Source organism: Camelina sativa, chromosome 5, assembly GCF_030686135.1.
Source record: "Camelina sativa cultivar CO46 ecotype springtype chromosome 5, ASM3068613v1".
Lineage (NCBI taxonomy): Eukaryota > Viridiplantae > Streptophyta > Magnoliopsida > Brassicales > Brassicaceae > Camelina > Camelina sativa.
In genome coordinates, this window is record NC_141884.1 from 11,670,061 (window position 1) to 11,690,869 (window position 20,809).

General features: G+C 41.4%; 2 protein-coding genes and 1 pseudogene across 5 annotated transcripts; 2 read left to right on the forward strand and 1 right to left on the reverse strand.

The window, feature by feature from the left end:
- Positions 1–3,848: 3,848 nt before the first annotated feature.
- On the reverse strand, positions 3,849–6,366 carry LOC104786542 (cytochrome b561 domain-containing protein At2g30890). 4 transcript variants are annotated; one of them, XM_087449941.1, is made up of 4 exons: positions 5,787–6,366; positions 5,260–5,434; positions 4,527–4,675; positions 3,849–4,307 (listed from the first exon to the last, which is right to left on the reverse strand). In XM_087449941.1, the coding sequence occupies exons 2-4, from the start codon at positions 5,275–5,277 to the stop codon at positions 3,989–3,991; spliced, it is 486 nt and encodes a 161-aa protein (XP_087306067.1). In that variant the 5' UTR covers positions 5,278–5,434; positions 5,787–6,366; the 3' UTR covers positions 3,849–3,988. The 4 variants fall into 4 exon arrangements, with proteins under 4 accessions (XP_087306067.1, XP_087306066.1, XP_010510276.1 ...); XM_087449940.1 differs by having other exon boundaries at positions 5,260–5,431; positions 5,787–6,252; XM_010511974.3 differs by having other exon boundaries at positions 5,264–5,431; positions 5,787–6,229.
- A 2,259-nt stretch (positions 6,367–8,625) lies between these two features.
- On the forward strand, positions 8,626–9,246 carry LOC147943615 (uncharacterized). The gene has a single exon (XM_087512293.1). It carries the CDS (start codon positions 8,626–8,628, stop codon positions 9,244–9,246), a length of 621 nt encoding a protein of 206 aa, XP_087368419.1.
- A 312-nt stretch (positions 9,247–9,558) lies between these two features.
- Positions 9,559–12,195, forward strand: LOC147943616 (uncharacterized; annotated as a pseudogene).
- The last annotated feature ends 8,614 nt before the right edge of the window (positions 12,196–20,809 follow it).

Consider the following 20,809-nt stretch of genomic DNA (forward strand, 5'->3'; position numbering starts at 1 on the left):
ATTTGTTAGAAATGACGTCTCATCACTGTGAGAAATTTATTGCAGTTTGATATATTTTGTTAATCGTTGTAATTATATTCAGTATCTAGGTATACAACCATCTATTCAGCGAGAGTTATCATTCTATTGGTATGAATCCAAACCTGTTAACAACGTTGTTCAACTTGGTTTTTCAGAAAATGAGAGCATATTGGCTCGTATATGTTTGTTTATTTTTTTTGTCACAAGTATATATATATATATATACATATATATTTGTCTACTTCATGCTTTTTTGATTAGAAAACTAATTTTATTATAGAAAGTAATATGGATTTCTGTATTTCTATTTTACAGTTCGTTCAAGGTAAAAATAAAAATAAAATATCACAGTTCATTCTATTATATTTTCTACAGTTGGAAATATTTAGTTTTTGGGAGATGAAAAACCGGTGATCAACAGAAAGATTGACGGTTGAGATGATTGTCCAATAAACTATCTTGACGACAAAGACTTATCTACAACTTCATATAGGTTAAGGAAATTTTTATATTTACCTCTAGTCATAATACACTCAAATTGAAATCTTAACAACAAAAGATACTGAATATGAAATATTATAAAAATTTGAAAAGGTTTTGGATTCTGACTGCAAAAAAAATGAGGAGCGTGGCCGTCCTTGGCCGACCATCTTCCTTAGACGCGTACATTGTGATGCTACAACATACACCTAAATGTTATTGTTATAAGTTCTAATTATTATTCTTCCCCTCTAATATTTATTTATGTGTGACTCAGGATAATTAACCAGCATCTGACGCGGAGAAAAATAAGTAATAAGTACATTCAATATTGGATTAACTGTATATATATAATCTATTATAATTGCCAGAATGTTTAATGACTATAGGTTGTTTTATATAAAAATATGTTTCATCTATAAAACGATAGTTGTTTGTATTATATATACATTTACAATACTACCTCTATGAAAATAGATGTATTTTTTTTATATGAATATATAACTGAGTTTTGATTCAAATAAATAAAATATGTGATAATTTTCTGTTTAGTTATATTCAACTTTGAGAGGATTGGTAATTTTCTTACTGATTGAGTGAATAGTAATATTAATATTCATTTTTTATGAAGTAAAAATTGATTTTGGAAATAGAAATATGTTTGAGTTATGCTAAAAAAGATTAAAGTAATTAATAGAAATGAATTTAAACAAATCATTATGTCATTTTAAGAATGGTCCTCAATTAATATTTTTAATATCTGTAATTTATTATATGATTATTCATGAAATTTATAGTGTCTTATACAATGTATTCATAATTTTATCATTTAAAACAAATAAAAAAATAAATTTAAAAATATAATCATTTACATATCATATTTGACAACAAAAGAATAAGTTGTAACAGGTTCATAAAATATACAAAAATATGACTGTAAGGTTAAGAAGAGAAGACACAACTGTAGATTGTATTTATTCATTTTTCAGAAATTAAAAAATAATTTACGAAAAATTACGACAAAAAAACACAGATAAAAAGTTACATTAAAAAGATGTGAACGAAAGGTTACGACGAATAAAAGCGAACGAAATAACACGACTGCAATGTTATCTCATGGCAGTTAATCGTAAAAATTTGTTTAATTTGATGTGTGTAGCATTGATAATTATTATTTTTTCCATAAATCAATTATATTGAGATCAAAAAGTGTTTACAAAATACGCAAATACAAATCTATACAGAAACTTTCCAATACAACCGATATACGCAAATACATGAAATTGATACAATTTCAGTGAAGGAGTGGAAGTAACCCTGCTGTTAATTAGTCTTATAGGCAACATATAAAATCTGTTAAGTCCCCCTTTCACACACTTTTGATTGGCTATCAGCTTGGTGCTGAAACTCCAGAATATCATTGACATTACTTTAACTAAGAAAATTAGATCTGATGTTGTTGGAAATGATTCTAGATCTTGTCGCCTTCTTGAGATCGATATAGTTGATAATTCCGGCAAATATTCTCTATGATCATTTGGAAAAATCCATTGTCTTCTCATCCATAATTGTTTCCGTAGTGTATGACGTCTCCAGTGTCTCCAAAGATAACTTGAAAGTCCTTCATCTTCTTCTCCACCAAGTATAAGACCAAGAGGATTCTGGGCACATTTGTGTTTTGATTTGTTTACACATGTGACTGTCTTTCTTTTAGTCACATTGTCGACTTGAAACTCCATTAGGAGATTGGTGATGATAGAGCATAAGTTTTGTCTTCTCATCATTAAATTATGTCGTATTAGTCTATTAGTACAAGTGCCCATACCATTTTTGTCCATCGATTCTGCTGTATATCTCTCTAATGCGTTCCTTAACCACCAAATCCACCCAATATAAATCAGATTGTTTCGCCAATACTTCACTATCTCTGTAATAAACTTCGAAAACAGAATTTGATTGTGATAAAATTGATGTTTCCAGAACTTCAACACATAAACAATAGAGCAGCAAACGTGTATTCCAGGATCCCAGATCCAAGAATGACTTCCAATCCCAGAATCGGATAATTTCATCTGAGAAACAACAATTCTATTAGAATGGAAAAGTGACGTTTCGGTGAAGAAACGATGAATACCATTTGAAGACGGAAAGAAGCCGACACCATAAACCTTGGATTGAGACCAAAATAGGGTTGGAAATACGCTCCCACAGACGGACAGAAAAAAAGCCGAGACTGTGAAGAGGAATTTGGACGCAACAATCACGATCTGCAACCTCATATGTTCTCAAAACCACGTTTTTCAAACAGGTTGATGAAATATGGATGTTATGAAGCGACACCCAAGTCAAGATAGGAGACTGGTTTGCGATTGACGGTCTAAGATTTAGTAACAACACAGTGAGAAGGCAAAGAGCAAGGGTTTTGAGATCATGATTTGCCATAAATTATTAAGTAGATCTATACAAAGAGAAGCAAAACGGAAAAAAAAACAAGGAGAGAAGAGCCGACCGACGCCAGAGAAGCCGGCGTCGGCCGGTAACGGTGAACGAAAACAAAAGTTTTTAGAAGGGTTGCTTTAGAAGAGAGAACAGAGAGAAAAACGGTTTCACCAGTCGATCGTAGATCGCGTTTTCAGCATTGATAATTATTTATTATATCATATGCGAAAGTAAAATTATTTTTTAAAGAATATTTTTCAATAAAGATATAAAGAATATTTCAAAAATTTGTATGTTTTTGAAATTTTTATTAGATAGTTTAGAAATCCCAATAGTTTAATAAATAAATTTAATTAAAGAATTTTGGTAATAAATATTTTACTAAAAATAACTTTCCCCGCGATATCGCGGGGGCTCCATACCTAGTAATAGTTTAATAGTAATACTAATACTATTATTACTGTAATACTAATAATAAATAAATTAAATTATTTATTCTAGGCTGAGAGATAGGTTTTCTCTATTCTCAATTTCATTCATTTCTAGATCAAACAATGTCCGTGCCGACTAGGTTTTCTCTATTCTCAATTTCATTCATTTCTAGATCAAACAATGTCCGTGCCGACTGTCTTGCTAAGAGCGCTCGAGTACGAGGTTCTATTTTTTCCCATGTAAGCTCGCAGATTCCAGAGTGGTTGGCTCATGAGGCTAACCTATTCGATCTAGCGAATAAAGTATGGTGTTTTTGCGGTAAAAAAATAAAATAAAATAAAATAAATAAATTAAATAATAGTTATGAACAGAGGAGAGTTCCTTCATAAATTCCACGGAAATTGCGGCCATTTCTTCTCATTCTTGATAAGAAAAAAGCAGTTAAATTTTTTAGGTTACGACTTAATCACAGCCTATGAGCATGTTTCTCTTAAATTTACTAAAGAAGATCGAAACTCGTAAGTTAGTCAAATCATTACGGCTACAAAATAATTCAAATGCCTTTGAAACCCTTTTTGTCTCTTAGAAAACAATCTCTCAAGATAAGAACAAAATACTAATAGCTTTGTTTAATTTCGTCGACCTCCTCTACATGGCCATTCTCTGCGGCTGAGATGTTGCTGTTATGATCAACGGATTGATTTCTGTTAAAGGTAGTTTGGCTTTGGATGTAAGACCACTTATCTTGGACAAGATAGAACAAAACAATAGAAGAGAGTTGTGCAGTGAAGAGTATAGTCCAAAGCTTAGCACTTGTTGATGTCTTCTTGGTGTAAGCGTGTAACCCTGTGTATATGTTTATTATCCCAAGAATAGCAATTGATGTTCCTGATATCCAGTGTCCTAAAAACCACTTCCTTCTAGCTTTTCCTCCCCTGCAATGTTTAGTACTAAATCAATTAAAGATGCAACATTAACATTTGATTAAGTCTATAACTAATTTGTATTTAGAAGTACATTATGCACTCTAAATGAAAAAGCAAGAACACAAAATAATGATTGTTGTCAATCTTAAGCTGTTAAGCTGTCTTATCGTAGCAAAAAATCATCGGCATAATAATATATATTTTTTTGAAGAGAAAAAACAGACGTACCTTGGAGGTCGGAGGAAGCCAAGAAGAGCTTGGAACCACACGATGACATAAAGTCCAATTCCTAGCCGTTGGTGATGATTATTGAACGAATTGTTGAAGTTTTTTACTGACATGATTGCCCCTATTGTCACAAGTATCACTGCAACCATCTGTTTTAAAAGTTCATCACATTGTTAATTACTCGCTTACACTTGTTGATTGATAACAATAGTGAAAAGTGACAGTTGTTGATCAATAATAATCCACACTTGTTATTAATTAATTATCATGGAAATATTTATTTTGTAACAAAAAATTGACTAGTAGGTGTGGTGATCTTAGTTAAGTATCAGAATGAGAGAAAGTGAAAGTCAGAAAGAACTAAAGGTTATGAAGATATTGACGTTAAAGCTAATAAAAAGAAGAAGAAGGTAGACGCTTTAGCTTGGCCTTCAAGTTTCCATGATTATCAGTGTGATTAACAATCTAGAATAACCCAAAAGGCCCTACTAATTACTAATTAAAAATCATGAAAAAGTTGTTAATTGGATGCAATCTTTATTCTTTAGATGAAGAAAGAAGCATCTTTGCTTTACTCTCTATCCACCCATCTACATTTGACACTCGCACCGACCTTTAAATTTCATTTTCAACTCATACAATATTTTCAACATACTTATGATTTAGTTCGTTGAATTGTTATATTTTGATACATAAAAAAAAAAAAAATTACGAGAGTTAAAAAAAATGAAACCTGCCTGAGAAGAGACATGAAGAAAGAAGAGTCGTCGAAGAGTGATTGAAGATTGGTCTTTGATAGACATTAATCTGATAGAGATTATACCAATTGGCATCAAAACACCCATCGATGCCCAAAGCATAAAGCCATGCACTTTGATTTCGTACACAAGCTTTGGATTTAGTTTCTGCTTCAATAAGAACAAAAATAATACCAATTGAGATTTTATTATAAGTTAATTAACAAGCACACATTTATACAGGGAATCGAACGATTATATCCATTATTTATTTTTTTGGTTAATTATCCTTAATCATTTCTATGAAGGTAGTATATTTTCAGATGAATCAAGGGCTCGTCATGGTTTCATGTATATATCTCTATTATACACAGATATATATGCATGCTAATGACGAGATGATAAATTAATTCATTAGGTTATAAGTTAAGATATAGTTTCAGATGAATCAAGGGTTCGTCATGGTTGAGATTGAAAGATTCATTTCTCATTATGACGAGCGAGAGAGAAAGAAAATACTAACCTCGGAGATAGGAGAAGTTTCGACTGGACCATTGACATCAATGACCAAGCTTCTGGTGTTTTCTTGAGCGGAGCTTAGGGGAAGAAGGAGAAGGAGGAGAGTGAAGAAGAGGTGATGATGAATGTCCATGATTTCATGTGGTTTGAAGTGGAAACAAAGAATACATAGTTTAGCTTTGATTATCATCAATTCATGAGTTCATTTCATATATATAAGTGTTATTGTGTTAAAGTGTGTGTGTGTGAGTGTGTAAAGAAAGATGAGGATATGGAACTTGATCCACTAGTTTCCTAGCTATAGAAGAAGAAAAAAGAAAAGTGGAGTTCAGAATTTGCTTTTAGAGTGTAAAGAAATGTAACAAAATTTTAAGTGCGCAACTTTGTAATATAATATGATTTGCATGGAGGTTGATGGTTTATTTTTCAGTATATCTAAAATTATATAGAGAAAAAGCAAGTTGAGGAATGGGCAATAATCGTTTAAGTTACTCAATTGTGGTTAAGTCTATTGATTTGATATAAAGAGCACTTCTTTGTTCGTCAATCTTGATTAGATATATTAACAATGATGTTTTACATCTGAAAAAGAAATAACTCTAAATAGAGGATGAGTGTTAAAACTTATCAAAACAATATATACATATATATATATATATATTTATGTACATTTAAGTGGATGTCACTATTTTACAGCACTTTTGGTTTTATTGGAAAAAAGAAAGAAAGTAAAACTGAAAATTCCTTAAGTTCAGATTCATCCAAAAGTATGATTTTATTGGACTTTTTATGTTTTGTGGAAGAATGTCAGATATTTTGTAAGGTAAAGTGAGTCATGGGCAGGTTGCACTACTCAAAGACCACTAAAAATGTGTTACTGTCAAGTGTCAACAAACATCATGATTTCACTGTGGAAGGTATACATTAGTGACCACATGGATATATATTTTTCTTTTCAAACATGAATCCTAAGAGAATAACAAAAACTTATACTTAAGATCCTTTTTTTTTGTAAAAATGTTGTTCAGTTGTTAAGATCAATTTCGGTAGTATATAGTAGAAGTTTCTTCTTATTTTGGGGATCGAATATAAGTCCAACAAAATCTAGATTTAATCAACCCTAGACTTTGTAGACGTTTCATTAGGGAAATGCCATAGATGTGAAAAACAAATGATAAATTCATACAAAAGGAATATTTACGTATACACAAGCAAGAGGACCACTTCATGGTTTGTTACTTTGTTTGCAGCTCTCCCACACCACTTAACCCCAAAATTAGATCTTGTCTTGGCTTACATGTCTACTACTCTTTTGCGTTGATGCTTTCAATCCTTTTCTCCGCTCCCCAATAAAATGTGTCTTGACCATCCCCCGAATCAAATTCACTGGTTTATGTTTACTACTTTGCAATTATCATCAACGGCTAGTCACATTAAACACATGTTTTATTTACGACCTTTAGAAAATTTGTAATGGACATCCGCGGACCAGTGCAGTAAAGTTTAGTTCCGTAAAAACTTTATTCATGTTAGTGAAATTATTTGAGAGAAAAAAAAGTTTTACTATACTTTTATTTCAACACAAATACTTTTCTTTGATTGGTAGATGGAATCATATGTAAAAAGTAATATCGAGTTTGATCCAACCAAACCGCCTGTTATGATCAGATTTGTTTTCCCAAAACTACGAAAGTTTTGTTTTCGTTGTGGATCTCTACGACATGACCAAACAGCTTGCGAATATGAAGCCCCAATCCCCCAAATAGATGATGTAGCAGTTCAACTTGCCTTAGAACCACTACACAAAGAAGTCCAAGAAGGTGATGATCATATGAGCGAAAACATAGAATCATCTACACCTATCTTTTGAAATCAACAAGCTCAATTTCCAATTCGACCGAGGGAAAAGGATGATATGTCTATCACTCCAGAGTACATTCCTCTTATAATCAAAGAGTATGGAGCTACGTCTAAACTACTTGCAGAAGAAAAAAGAAAGTCTATTGCAGTAGGTCCTGAGGATGAGAATTCTGCAACTTTCATTAGGGAGGATTCATTAATCACTCAACCACTTCCTATAGGGAATATTCAACAACAACCTCAGTTACAGCTCCAAGGGGATACTTTATATAAATCTGATCAAGCTATAAGGAAAGAAGTAAGTAACACTCCTCAGCTTGCCGACCGAGGACAAAAGTGAAAGGGACAGGACATTTTAATGGAGGATCAAGCATCAACTTCAAAGCCTAAAACCAAGGGTGATTTTCAGGGGATGGTGGAACCCCCGAAACCACCCCTTTCAGGATGAAGATACTGCATTGGAATTGTTAGGGGCTTAAGAGGAACCCTCTGACAATTCCATACCTTAAAGATATCAGGAAGTCTTCTAAACCTGATATCTTGTTCCTCGTAGAAACAAAGAATGGTTTTAATTATGTGAATAGATTAGGAAAAGAACTTGATTACCCTAATAGTTTTATTCTACCTTCAGAAGGTCTTAGTGGAGGCATGGCGATTTTTTGGAATGATGCGGTGAAGGTTGATTTTGTAGGTACTCCTACTTTGAACTACACTGACATGTACATATCAGAGCCAGGTTCACCAGTTTTTTGCACAACTTATGTTTATGGAGATCCAGATCAAAGACAGCGTAGTAAAATGTGGGACACAATATTTTTTGGGCTGAAGCGGGTTTGTACAGAGGAAGACCGCGATTAGTTTTAGGAGACTTTAATGATATTGTGAGTAATGAAGAAAAGATTGGAGGTCCGCACAGACCTGAAAGCTCCTTCAAGCTTTTCAGAAAAATGTTTAACACTGCCGGATTGCATGACTTAAAAGTAATGGGGGGCAAGTTTACCTGGACAGGTCAGAGGTATTCATATTCTATAAGATCCAGAACTGATAGAGCTGTGGCATCTGCAGACTGGCATGATGTGTTTCCCAAGGCCTATGTCCAGTTACTAGATTGGATTGGATCTGACCACATACCGCTTTTGATCTCTACTGGAGAAAAAAAGAGATTTGGCTGTCCTTTATTCAAATACGACAACCGATGGCGTTTCAATAAGGAAGTTAAAGAAGAATTAGCAAAAACATGGGACTCAGAGTGTCATCACTTACCACCCCAAAACTTCCATGACGCCCTTAGAAGATGTAGACTAGTTCTTTCAAGATGGAAATCAAAGCACCATGTAAATACGGCAAGGAGAATCGAGGAGCTAAAATCTCAGATTACTCGACTGTATAACAATATTCCTATTGATTTCAATCAAATAAAGACTTTAAAATCAGAATTAACCACTGTCTACAGGTTGGAAGAGGAATACTGGAAAACAAAAAGCAGGATACAGTGGCTTAAAGCGGGTGATCGTAATACAAGATTCTTCCATGCCAAAACCAAACAGAGACGAAGTTACAATCGAATTTGTGCAATCACATATGAATATGGAAAAGTCTGGTAAGAAGAGAAAGGTATTAATCAAGTGATCACAGATTCTTTTCAGTCTCTGTTCCTTACAAATGCAGATCATAATTATATAGATGATGTGGTGAAATATGTAAAACCTCGAGTAACAGCTGAAATGAATAAAGAGCTTACTAAACCTATTTCAGAAGAAGAGTTATACCAAGCTGTCCATGCAATGCCAAGGGAAAAAGCCCCATGACCAGATGGTTTCAACCCAGGATTCTATCAAGATCACTGGTCTACTATTCACACAGGTGTGTATAATTTTGCTAAATTATTTTTTGAAGAATGCACTCTAGATCCAAAAATGAATAATACACACATCTTTTTGATACCAAAAGTAGGACAGCCTAGTGAGGTAAAGGACTATCGACCTATAAGCCTAGCTAATGTAGCTTATAAAATTCTATCAAAGGTCCTACCTGATAGACTCAAACCCTGGCTAGATGAGATTATCTCTGCAAACCAATCAGCTTTCATTCCTGGGAGAATGATTATGGACAACATTCTTATAGCGCATGAGCTTATTCATTCTCTCTAAACAAAAAAACTGGTCAAACTTTTTATTGCTATAAAGCTTGATATTAGTAAGGCTTTTGACAAGGTTGAATGGCCATTTCTTGAGGCAGTTATGAAACAGATGGGATTCTCTGAAGTCTGGTGTAATTGGATCATGAAGTGTATCACAACTGTTTCATACTCGGTGCTTATCAATGGACAGCCAGTCGGACAAATAAAGCCTCAACGCGGTATACGTCAAGGTGATCCTATTTCACCTTATTTATACTTACTTTGCACAAAAGCTTTGTCTGCTTTAATTCAAGAAAATATCCAAAAGCAAAAGCTTCATGGTTTTAAGGCTAGCAGAAACGGTCGTGCAATATCTCATTTGCTTTTTGCAGATGATTCACTTATGTTCTGCAGAGCCTCGGTGGATGAATGTACAACTCTACTACATATCCTGCAACAATATGAGAAAGCATCAGGTCAGAGTGTTAACTTTCACAAATCGGCTATCACTTTTGGTAAAAGCATTGATTCGGAAACACGAAAGGAACTTAGTACTATTCTGAAAATACACAAAACCGGGGGTTTTGGCCGATATTTGGGTTTGCCTGAGTTTATTGGTAGAAATAAGACAAATGCTTTCTCTTATTTAGCTCAGAGAGTTGATCAAAAAATAGACAGCTGGTAAACTAAATTACTGTCTCCTGCAGGCAAGGAGATTCTCTTGAAGTCAGTAATCACAGCCATTCCAACGTACAATATGTCTTGTTTCCTTCTCCCCACTAGAATAACAAACCAGATCACAAAAGCAATGCGACACTTCTGGTGGTCCAGCACTAAAGACAGACACAAAATCCCTTGGATGGCGTGGAGTAAAATTACTGATCCAAAAGATGTTGGAGGCTTAGCAATTAGAGATCTCAAGGATTTCAATTTGGCACTGCTTGCTAAGCAAAGCTGGCGGATCCTCCAGCAACCAACCTCTCTAATGGCAAGAGTGTTAAAAGCAAAATACTTTCCAAAGCAGACTCTGATGACATCAAAGTGCAAAAAGAACTCCAGCTATGCTTGGAAAAGTATTTCTCAAGGTATACATCTAATCTCCCAAGGTCTTAAATATATAGTGGGAAATGGGAAACAAATTCATGTTTGGCAGGATCCGTGGCTTCCTTGCAGCCTACCGAGACCAGCGAGAGGACCGGGTGCTTCTGTTTATCCAAATTTGAAAGTTAGTGACTTGCTTTTCCACGGGTGTTGAAATGAAGAACTGCTTCAAGACATCATTCATCCGACTGACATTCCATATATTAGAAGGTTACAGCCTTCTACAACAGGAGCAGATGATACAATAGCTTGGATTCACACAAAAAGTGGGCAATACTCTGTTAAATCAGGATATCACATCCAGCGTAAGTTTTCAAATAACACGCTCACAAATCATACTGCTCTCCACAATACTACTGAGACATCATCTTTTACAAAAATCTGCAAATGCAATATACCACAGAAGCTTAAACACTTCTGGTGGAGATGTCTCCACAATGCACTGCCAACAGCAGAAAATTTAAAGAAGAGAAAGATGTTGTCTGACGATACTTGCCAGAGGTGTGGTGAAGCACCAGAAACTATCAATCATCTTCTTTTCCAATGCAGGCTAAACAAGGAGATTTGGAACCTTACACCACATAACCAACGAACAGGTTCAATTTTTTCCTCTCATTCTCTCAATCAGAACATAGATGAACTGTTGAATGCCAGTAAAAACCAAAAAAAGGATGTAAGTTTATTCCCTTTTATTGGTTGGAGAATCTGGAAGATGAGGAATGACTTGATTTTCAAAAATAAGAAATGGGCTATCCCTGATACTATAAACAAAGCTAATTTTGACTTTCAGCACTGGAAAGAAAGCATGGAAGCTGGCAAAGAGGATATGCAAGTACAACAAGGTCGGGGGTTAGAGAAGCATCAGTTTTTGGCACAACATACATCTGTAAATTCTATCTTACAGAGTGCCAAAGAATATTGTTGTTTTGTTGATGCCTTATGGACCTCACCAAATGAGATTGCCAGAATAGCTTGGGTCTTATATAATAAACAGGCGCGATTAATTCTACGAGGTAAGGCGTCAATCAATCCAATGAGCACACCCCTAGAGGTAGAAGCCGAAGCATTGAAATGGGCGGTTCTTCATCTCAACAGATTTGGTTACAACAATGTCATCTTTTGTGGAGATGCAGAAACCCTGTATAAACGGCTATCTCACATCTCCAAAGGCAGCTACAAATACCAACTCAGTGACCAGCCTATCATTGCAACCCAGTTGGTGGACATTGCCAAAATAACTTCTTTCTATGAAACTATAAACTTTGTTAAAGTTCCACGTTCTGTAAACAGTGTAGCAGATAGTCTAGCAAAACATGCCGAGGAAACTAGATGAGGCTTTCCTCGGACAAGGATCGGAGATTTGAATCCAGAGAGGAAACAAATGGTGGAAGCGAGAGATGAGCTGAAACGAACGAGCGGATCGAGAGATCCGGCCTTTGGTCTCGGCTTCGGTCGAGCAGTCTCGGTTGCGGTACGGACGATACGGAAATCGGTCCCCGGAGTTTGAAGGTAAACTGCGGAAACGGCTCTCGGCAACGCGGAAGTGGTTCTCGGTGAGGCGGTAAGAATCCTCGGTGATGCGGTAAGGATTCTCGGTGATGCGATAAGGAAGGTGGAGTCGAAGCGGAAGTACAACGAGCGGTAGGAACCGGACGTGATACGGTAGAGATGGACGCGAAGGTGGTTTGATGCGACGACACACGGGAGATGGCTCGGCCCGTGATACGGTCAACCAGTCGATGTCGAACCTGGTTCGAGATCGGCTAGGGTTTCTCGGTAGTCAAGTCCCGGACTTGGACTAAGGAGAGAAGCGAGACAAGAACAAGATTCTCTCTTGTGAAATTTAATTCAATACTTCAAGTCTGCCTTTTACAAAGAGGGTTGATGCCTTTATATAGTGAGGCTTACATAAGGAGACTCTAAAATCCTAGAGACGTGGCCTTGATCTAAACCACACACTTGTCCTAGAGCAAAAACAAAAGTAAAGCAAGGGCAATGACCAAACAACGGTCATAGAAAGATCTAGACAAAATTCAAAAGGAAGGGGATAGGGTCGCCACGTCATTGGCTGGGACGTGGTGAAATATTCTTCACTTCCTTGGCTCCTAAGTCTCTCTTTAAGTGTTTCAAGATCACGAGCCAAGTGGGAACGAAGTGGAGATGCACTAGAGTCGCTGCCTCGTTAAAACCTCTTTAGTAAACCCATTGGGACAAACCCAAAGTAGGAAAAAGAGTACAGCTCCTTCTAATGGCCTAGGGGTGTCTTCACACTAGTGTGATGGTGAAGACACGCGAATCAAGCTTCCCAAAGCTGGTCAAGACTCAAGGCTCTTCATTGGTGATGCTAGCCATGAGCCATGGGGGGGTGAGCTTGGGTTGAAATGTCCATTGGTGGCTTGTCTTGCTCCGCCTTGAAGATCCTTGGGGGTTGAGTGATGCCTTGTTGGTCGCCTACGTTAGCTCCTGGTCGCCAGTGCAGGTTGTCCGAGAGTTTGAGAGGCGTCCGAGTGGTGGTCGGGTAGTGTCCGAGGGCTGCGAGTGTTCTTGGCCGAAGGACTGATCCCGTGATCACATCATTCCCTCCCTCTTATAGAAGTTTTGTCCTCAAAATTGTGCTCATTACTTGGATCAAAAAGGAAAAACCTAAAAATCAGCAGCATCAAAGGTTCAACCGCGGTTTACTTTACCGGGATCAAAAGGAAACAGTAAGGCCTTAAGAGAAAAGGATAAGACTTCCCCGGTAAGGCCAGTGGCATTGAGCGCTGCAATCCCTTCATGAACCGTGGTTGCTTGCTGAGACTCTCCTGGATGCCAAACAAAGGTTTGATCCGCACCAAAGTTGAATGAACACGTCGCCATAGGACCATGTGCGGTAACGGCCTTGGCGCTAAGAGTGGAGAAGGATGGCTTGGTATAGGCGACTCCCAGCTGGAGCTTACTACTTGAAGTAGTCATGAACAATACCGAGTGAAAAGATCCATCAATGGCCATCTCCGGTGGCCTAGCTTGCTTGAAACTCCACATTACCGAGCAAACTCCGGATAAGAAGTTGGTCGCGTGGGAAGACTCTTCATTGACTTCGCCTAATGCCTTGGTACGCGTATCGGGTGAGGACTCGCGCACAGTGCAATGATCCGAGCATTGCGTCTGAGTGTTGGCTCGGTTTTGATCAGGAACGGTAAGGAATTGATCGTGAACCGCCTGAGACGTCGAACTTGTACCTCCGAGTGTATGAACTTGTTGGTCTGGAGGCTCGGCTGGCTTCTCTATGATCCCTCCCGGGCCAATGACTTCCCTAGGACTGATTTGTTGATCGAATTCAAGTCCTAAGCTCAGCTCCCGGTGAACTTGCGCCGTTGGTGCAGCGTCCTCGATCAAGTCGGTGTTCGGCCAGCTCCGCGTCAAAGCGCCTTGTTCTGGCCGGTAAGGAACTCGCGGGTCCGGCATTGGTGAAGGCACAAGGGCCGAGTGTTGGTGCCGCAATGACTCTCCTTGCATGTAAGATGACTCGACTTGGTCCAACAATTCTCCAAGGTGTCGGAGTTGAGCTTGAATACCGGTCAACTCGTCCGTGAAACTTGGTGCTCCGGGAGATTGCTTCGGCTTCCTTGAGGCTTGCTCCCTCAACTTAGTCCGTGATTCCACATTGCTCGCCTTGGCTTTGTCTTGACCGCAGCTTGACTTGTGGCCCGGTGTTGCGCGTGGTGTCCAGCTCGGAAGACTTTGGTTCCGAGTGCGGTAGGCGCTTGTCGATGCGTACGGTGACCAGGTCGGAAACCCATGGGTGCGACTCGGGTATTTCTCCGGCTGCTCTTGGTGATGCCGGGGTGGTGCGTAGTAACTTCCCAAGTCATCACTGTCAGAATCATCGTAGCGGTTCGACCTTGGCTTTCTATGGCGCACAGCTCGGGACATTGATGGCCAATAGTAGTCCGATGATCCTCGATCATGTTCCATTTGGTCAGGCCCTTCTTCGTAGTCCTCTGCGTACCATGATGCGTTCTCGGTAGTCGCTGGCTCCAGATCGGCTCCATAATGTTCGTCGTACCACGGCTCGTCCTCGGTGGCCTTTTGACGAAGTATGGTCAATGGTACGGATGGCTGTCGGAGATCGTCGATGGTACGGACGACTGTCGGATTTTGTCAACGGTACGGACGACTGTCGGATTTTGTCGACGGTACGGACGACAATCGGTGGTCGGCGTCGGTACGGATGACGATATAGATGGCTGGTACGGACGGTTCATACGGACGGCCAACGATTGTCGGACGTCGGCACGGACGACTGAGACGAACGGCTGGTACGGCAGCTGAAGATGTTCGGATGACGGTACGGATAGTCGGCGCAATCGGCTGATACGGATGGTCGATGATGTACGGTCGGCCGACGGGGTCGGTCGATGATACAGTCGGCTGGTGCGACAATGGTACGGACGGCCAACGGTTATCGGACGTCGGTACGGATAGCCGGTGTGATCGGCTGATACGGAAGGCCGATGATGTACGGGCGGCCGACGGAGGTCTGTCGATGATACAGTTGGCTGGTGCGACAATGGTACGGACAGCCAACGGTTATCGGACGTCGATACGGATAGCCGGTATGATCGGCTGATACGGAAGGCCGATGATGTACGGGCGGCCGATGGGGGTCGGTCGGTGATACAGTCGGCTGGTGCGGCAATGGTACGGATGGCCAACGGTTATCGGACGTCGGTACGGATAGCCAGGTCGATGACTCGTCCGGTGGCTCGATGGTGATCAGACTATGATACACAATACGCAATAAAGGCTTGGACGATGATACGCGGGTGATGATACATGCTCTGGACGGTGATACGTGGATGGCTCGATCGGTGCTCGGTCGTGACGTGGCGATGGTACCTCGTCAAAGCAAAACGAATATTCGTGAGCAAAAACGCGTCAAAAGCAGACGGATAAGATATTTTCTAGGCAACAGTCAATGATTGAGGATAGCAACACAAAACGACAACCTAAGACTAAACAAAAGAGATTACACGCGCCTAAAAGCAAACTCACGCACAAAAAGCAAAATTTTTGGGACCACAACACAAACAAGAAACGAAAGACGCTACTTTATGGATCTAAGGAGTCCTAGACAAGAACAACGACGAACAAAAAGAAGAACAGGAAGAACACGAAACAACCTAAGCACACGTCTAACAACACAACACAAACACCAAATTAAAACTAAAGACTAACTAAGCAAGCGGAAACAAGATTAAGCGATCTAGACTAAGACAAAAGCTAAAGATCGAAACTTTAAACAAAAGAAAGAGTTTCTGGGTTAGAAAGACACAACCTTTGAGTCAGGAGCTTTTAGAGCTCTGATACCAAGCTGATGTGACCACCGGACGCGGTCGTCTACCGAGTCGCACGGACGGACGATCGCTGCGGACGGACGGAACGAAACTCTCTCGGGCCGAGGAAACTAGATGAGGCTTTCCTCGGACAAGGCTCGGAGATTTGAATCCAGAGAGGAAACAAACGGTGGAAGCGAGAGATGAGCTGAAACGAACGAGCAGATCGAGAGATCCGGCCTTTGGTCTCCGCTTCTGTCGAGCAGTCTCGGTTGCGGTACAGACGATGCGGAAATCGGTTCCCAGAGTTTGAAGGTAAACTGCGGAAACGGCTCTCAGCAACGCGGAAGTGGTTCTTGGTGTGGCGGTAAGAATCCTCGGTGATGCGGTAAGGATTCTCGGTGATGCGATAAGGAAGGTGGAGTCAAAGCGGCAGTACAACGAGCGGTAGGAACCGGACGTGATACGGTAGAGATGGACGCGAAGGTGGTTTGATGCGACGACACACGGGAGATGGCTCGGCCCGTGATACGGTCAACCAGTCAATGTCGAACCTGGTTCAAGATCGGCTAGGGTTTCTCGGTAGTCAAGTCCCGGACTTGGACTAAGGAGAGAGGCGAGACAAGAACAAGATTCTCTCTTGTGAAATTTAATTCAATACTTCAAGTCTGCCTTTTACAAAGAGGGTTGATGCCTTTATATAGTGAGGCTTACAGAAAGAGACTCTAAAACCCTAGAGACGTGGCCTTGATCTAAACCACACACTTGTCCTAGAGCAAAAGCAAAAGTAAAGCAAGGGCAATGACCAAACAACGGTCATAGAAAGATCTAGACAAAATTCAAAAGGAAGGGGATAGGCTCGCCACGTCATTGGCTGGGACGTGTTGAAATAATCTTCACTTCCTTGGCTCCTAAGTCTCTCTTTAAGTGTTGCAAGATCACGAGCCAAGTGGGAAGGAAGTGGAGATGCACTAGAGTCGCTGCCTCGTTAAAACCTCTTTGGTAAACCCATTGGGACAAACCCAAAGTAGGAAAAAGAGTACAGCTCCTTCTAATGGCTTAGGGGTGTCTTCACACTAGTGTGATGGTGAAGACACGCGAATCAAGCTTCCCAAAGCTGGTCAAGACTCAAGGATCTTCATTGGTGATGCTAGCCATGAGCCATGGGGGGGGGGGGGAGGGGGGTGAGCTTAGGTTGAAATGTCCATTGGTGGCTTGTCTTGCTCCGCCTTGAAGATCCTTGGGGGTTGAGTGATGCCTCGTTGGTCGCCTACGCTAGCTCCTGGTCGCCAGTGCAGGTTGTCCGAGAGTTTGAGAGGCGTCCGAGTGGTGGTCAGGTAGTGTCCGAGGGCTGCGAGTGTTCTTGGCCGAAGGACCGATCCCGTGATCACATCAGTCTCGGATTGCTTCTGGGGAACGAAAGTTGCTACAGTGAATTTTGTAACTTCTGTATCCTTCGAGCTTATTTTTCGAAAGACACCGGGAAAATCCTGTGGTCTTTACTCTGAGTGCGGTCTTTGATGTATTCCCGAAAAAGAGAAAGAGTCACGGATTGAGATGATGGATTTGACAGTAATTTTTCCTTTTTATTTACTTATTTATGCATCCCCTTCCTTCTCATTTTCTTCACTTGCTACTTCCTCTTCATAAAAGGTAAACTCTCTCTCTCTACTCTTTTACTTTTATGCTTTTTACTTCTTTCTCTCTCTATTTTTCTCTCCATTTTCGATTGCATCCCTAGTTCGGCCGCCGTTTTCGTTGTAGGGTTTCTTGTGGCCGCTGATGATCGATTCCGATCGGCCGTCGATCTCAGATTGGCAGACGCCCGTTGATGTTTGTGATTTTGAGCTCGGCGGCGATGACATAGTGGTCGGCGAGCACCCTGAATTTGGATGTCGCAAGATTGATGGATCGAGAGAGAGTGCGGTTGGCAGGTCGGTCGAGATCGGTTGTTATGCTCGGCTTAGCGTGACAGCAGATGAGCCGGGAATCAACAAGCAGAGATCGGGATTGCTGCTCGTGTTGCGGTCGGCGCGGATCTAAGAGGGGACGTGCTCGGCACAAGGGAAACCGAGGTCGGCGAAGGAGAGATCGGCATGTATGATATTGAGGTCGGCATGGAAGGAACCGAGGATGTCCGGCGGACCGTGGGCGGCGATCATGGGATTGATGGTGGTGATATGGTTGATGGTAGCGAGCTCGGCGGCCATGAGAATGATGAACCTAGTGATTGTGAGTTCGGCGGTTCTATGCTCGGCGGTGATGAGGTTCACGGTACTGAGCTCGGCATTGATAAATTTGGTGGCAAATCGCTGCTTGGCATAAATGTGGATTCGTCAGGTGGCAGTGAGCTCGGCATGAGACCTGTTCGGCTGAAAATTCGGAGCTCACGGGTTCGCGAGACTGCGGTTGATGCCGAGCTGGGTGATCGGCAAGATGGGTCTCGTTTATGCGGAATCCGGGTCGGCATGGAGGATTTCAGAGGTCTGATTGATAGTTCTAGTCGCGTTTACTCTGATGATGGCGATGCCGATCTTATGATAGGAGGTCGCGAGGTCATCTCGCTTTGCAGGAAGGTAGGCCGGCCTTCTACGAGCTCTCGTCTTCCAGCACGTGCGCGTGGTAAGACTCTTGCAGGGATCCGACGCGCCTTCTCGAGGGAATCTGGTATCGACTATAAGAATGCTTTCGATGGCATTGATATTGGGGCAGAATGTGGAGACCTTGGTGTTGATGGTTTAGCCGATAATTACAATTTCGATGATATCCTTGAGTTCAGCGAAGACGGCGAGAGTGGTTCTGGTGGTTCGCCCATGGATGTTATACCAGCTGAGGATGCTCATCCGAGTTCAGCTGTTCTGGGCCTTGGTGCCGTTCCTGCTGGTCCCGATGCCGAGTCTGTTGGTCCGATTGACCAGGGTTCCTCGTTGTGCACATCAGATTCTATTGCCGAGATGATGAAGTGGTGTAAGATGCCTCAGGGGTTGGTTTTCCGATCTACCGAACCCCACGAGCGTCCTTGGACGCCTCCAACAGGTTTCATCACTCTCTATGAGCATTACTTTACTGATTGTGGTCTCTGGTTTCCTCTGCCGGAGTTCTTGACGCGTTATTGTGCGAGTCGCAAGACCGCTATCTCGCAGCTTTCTGTGGGAGGTATCCGCAACGCGGCTGCTTTAGCTATAGAAGGTACCGATTGTTGTGTAGAGGTTGACGTTCATTTCCTTGAGGAAGCCACCAGATTTACAAAAGTCAGAGGTAGTCTTGGATACTTTTATACTAGTGCTAAGTCGGGTTATCAGATCGTCACCGGAGCTGAGAAGAAGATTCATCATTGGCAGCGTTACTTTTTCTTTGTCAAGCTAGATGAGACTTCGGTTGACAACCTCGATATGTTTTATGCTACTGAGTGGAATTTGGTTCCCGGTAGCCTTGCTGTTTCTTTTCTTTGCTTGTTGACTTTCTCTGATTGGCTTCTAAACGCTTCTTTTGTTTTTGGTGATGCTTGCAGAGCCTGTCGTTCGTTTGCGCGCTCATCCTCCAGGTTTCTTTGATAATCTCAGCAAGATCAGAGCAAGAGGGGCGATTGATTGGCCTTCGCTTACTCAGAGATCTCGTGAGTTCTCTATAAACTCCAGTGTCTTTCATGGTTGCGTTCGATGGTTATTAGGTTGTCACACTTTGTTTTCCTTTTCAAGTCTACCATGCTTAGGAATGGGAAAGGTTAACACTCGTCTTCCTCGCTATGCCGATCAGTTCAAGAAGTGCATTGACGTTGTCCCTTCTGCGCGTGCTGCTGATGCCGAGGTCGTTGATCCTGTCGCGGGAGCTGATGCCGAGCAGCGACCTGCTGGTGATGTTAGATCGGCGGAGATGGCTTCTGCTCGTGCCGACAAGAGAGCTGCTACTGCTCCTTCTGCTGCCCCCCGCGCACAGAAGAAGTCGCGCGGCGAGACTTCTGATGCCTTAGCTATTGTTGTCGCTGATTCTGGGCGTCCTACTCCGACGAGGAAGAGAGCTTCTCTTGGCGAGGTGGTTGTTTCTAAGCCCGAGTCGTCCAAGAGATCTAGGAGGGACGGCGTACCGCGTGATACCACCGAGATCGATGACTCGTTTTCTTTCTCCTACAAGATGAAGGATGAGTCGTTCTTCAACACTGGAGTTGCTTGTGGCGAGCTCGCTAGCAAGCTTCGCGGCTCTTCTGACCTGCTTCCTCCTGTGGGTTCCCTTCACGATCCTGAGTTGTACCGGTCATGGGCTTGGCGATACTTTCAGGTCGGTGTTTCTCTCATATTTTGAGTTAGCACCTTCAATCGTTGTCTTAATTTCTTATCCCTTATGCTTTCAGGATGGTGGTTTTGTGAACTGTATGGTCATCTCATACGAGCGCCGTCTTGCCGAGCTGGCGAAGCAGGTTGTTGATGCTCGCCCTTCTGAGCCACCCAGGAGGTCGGCCGAGGAGCTTCGCCAGGATCTAGAGAAGGAACGAGGGGTTACTGCTGCCCTGTCGAAGCAGGCCGCCGGTTACAGGAAACAGTTGGCCGATCACAAGGCTTCTCTGGCCGATCACAAGGCTTCTTTGGAAGCTTCCCGTTCCCGCATCGAGCAGCATGAGGCAGATAACGCATT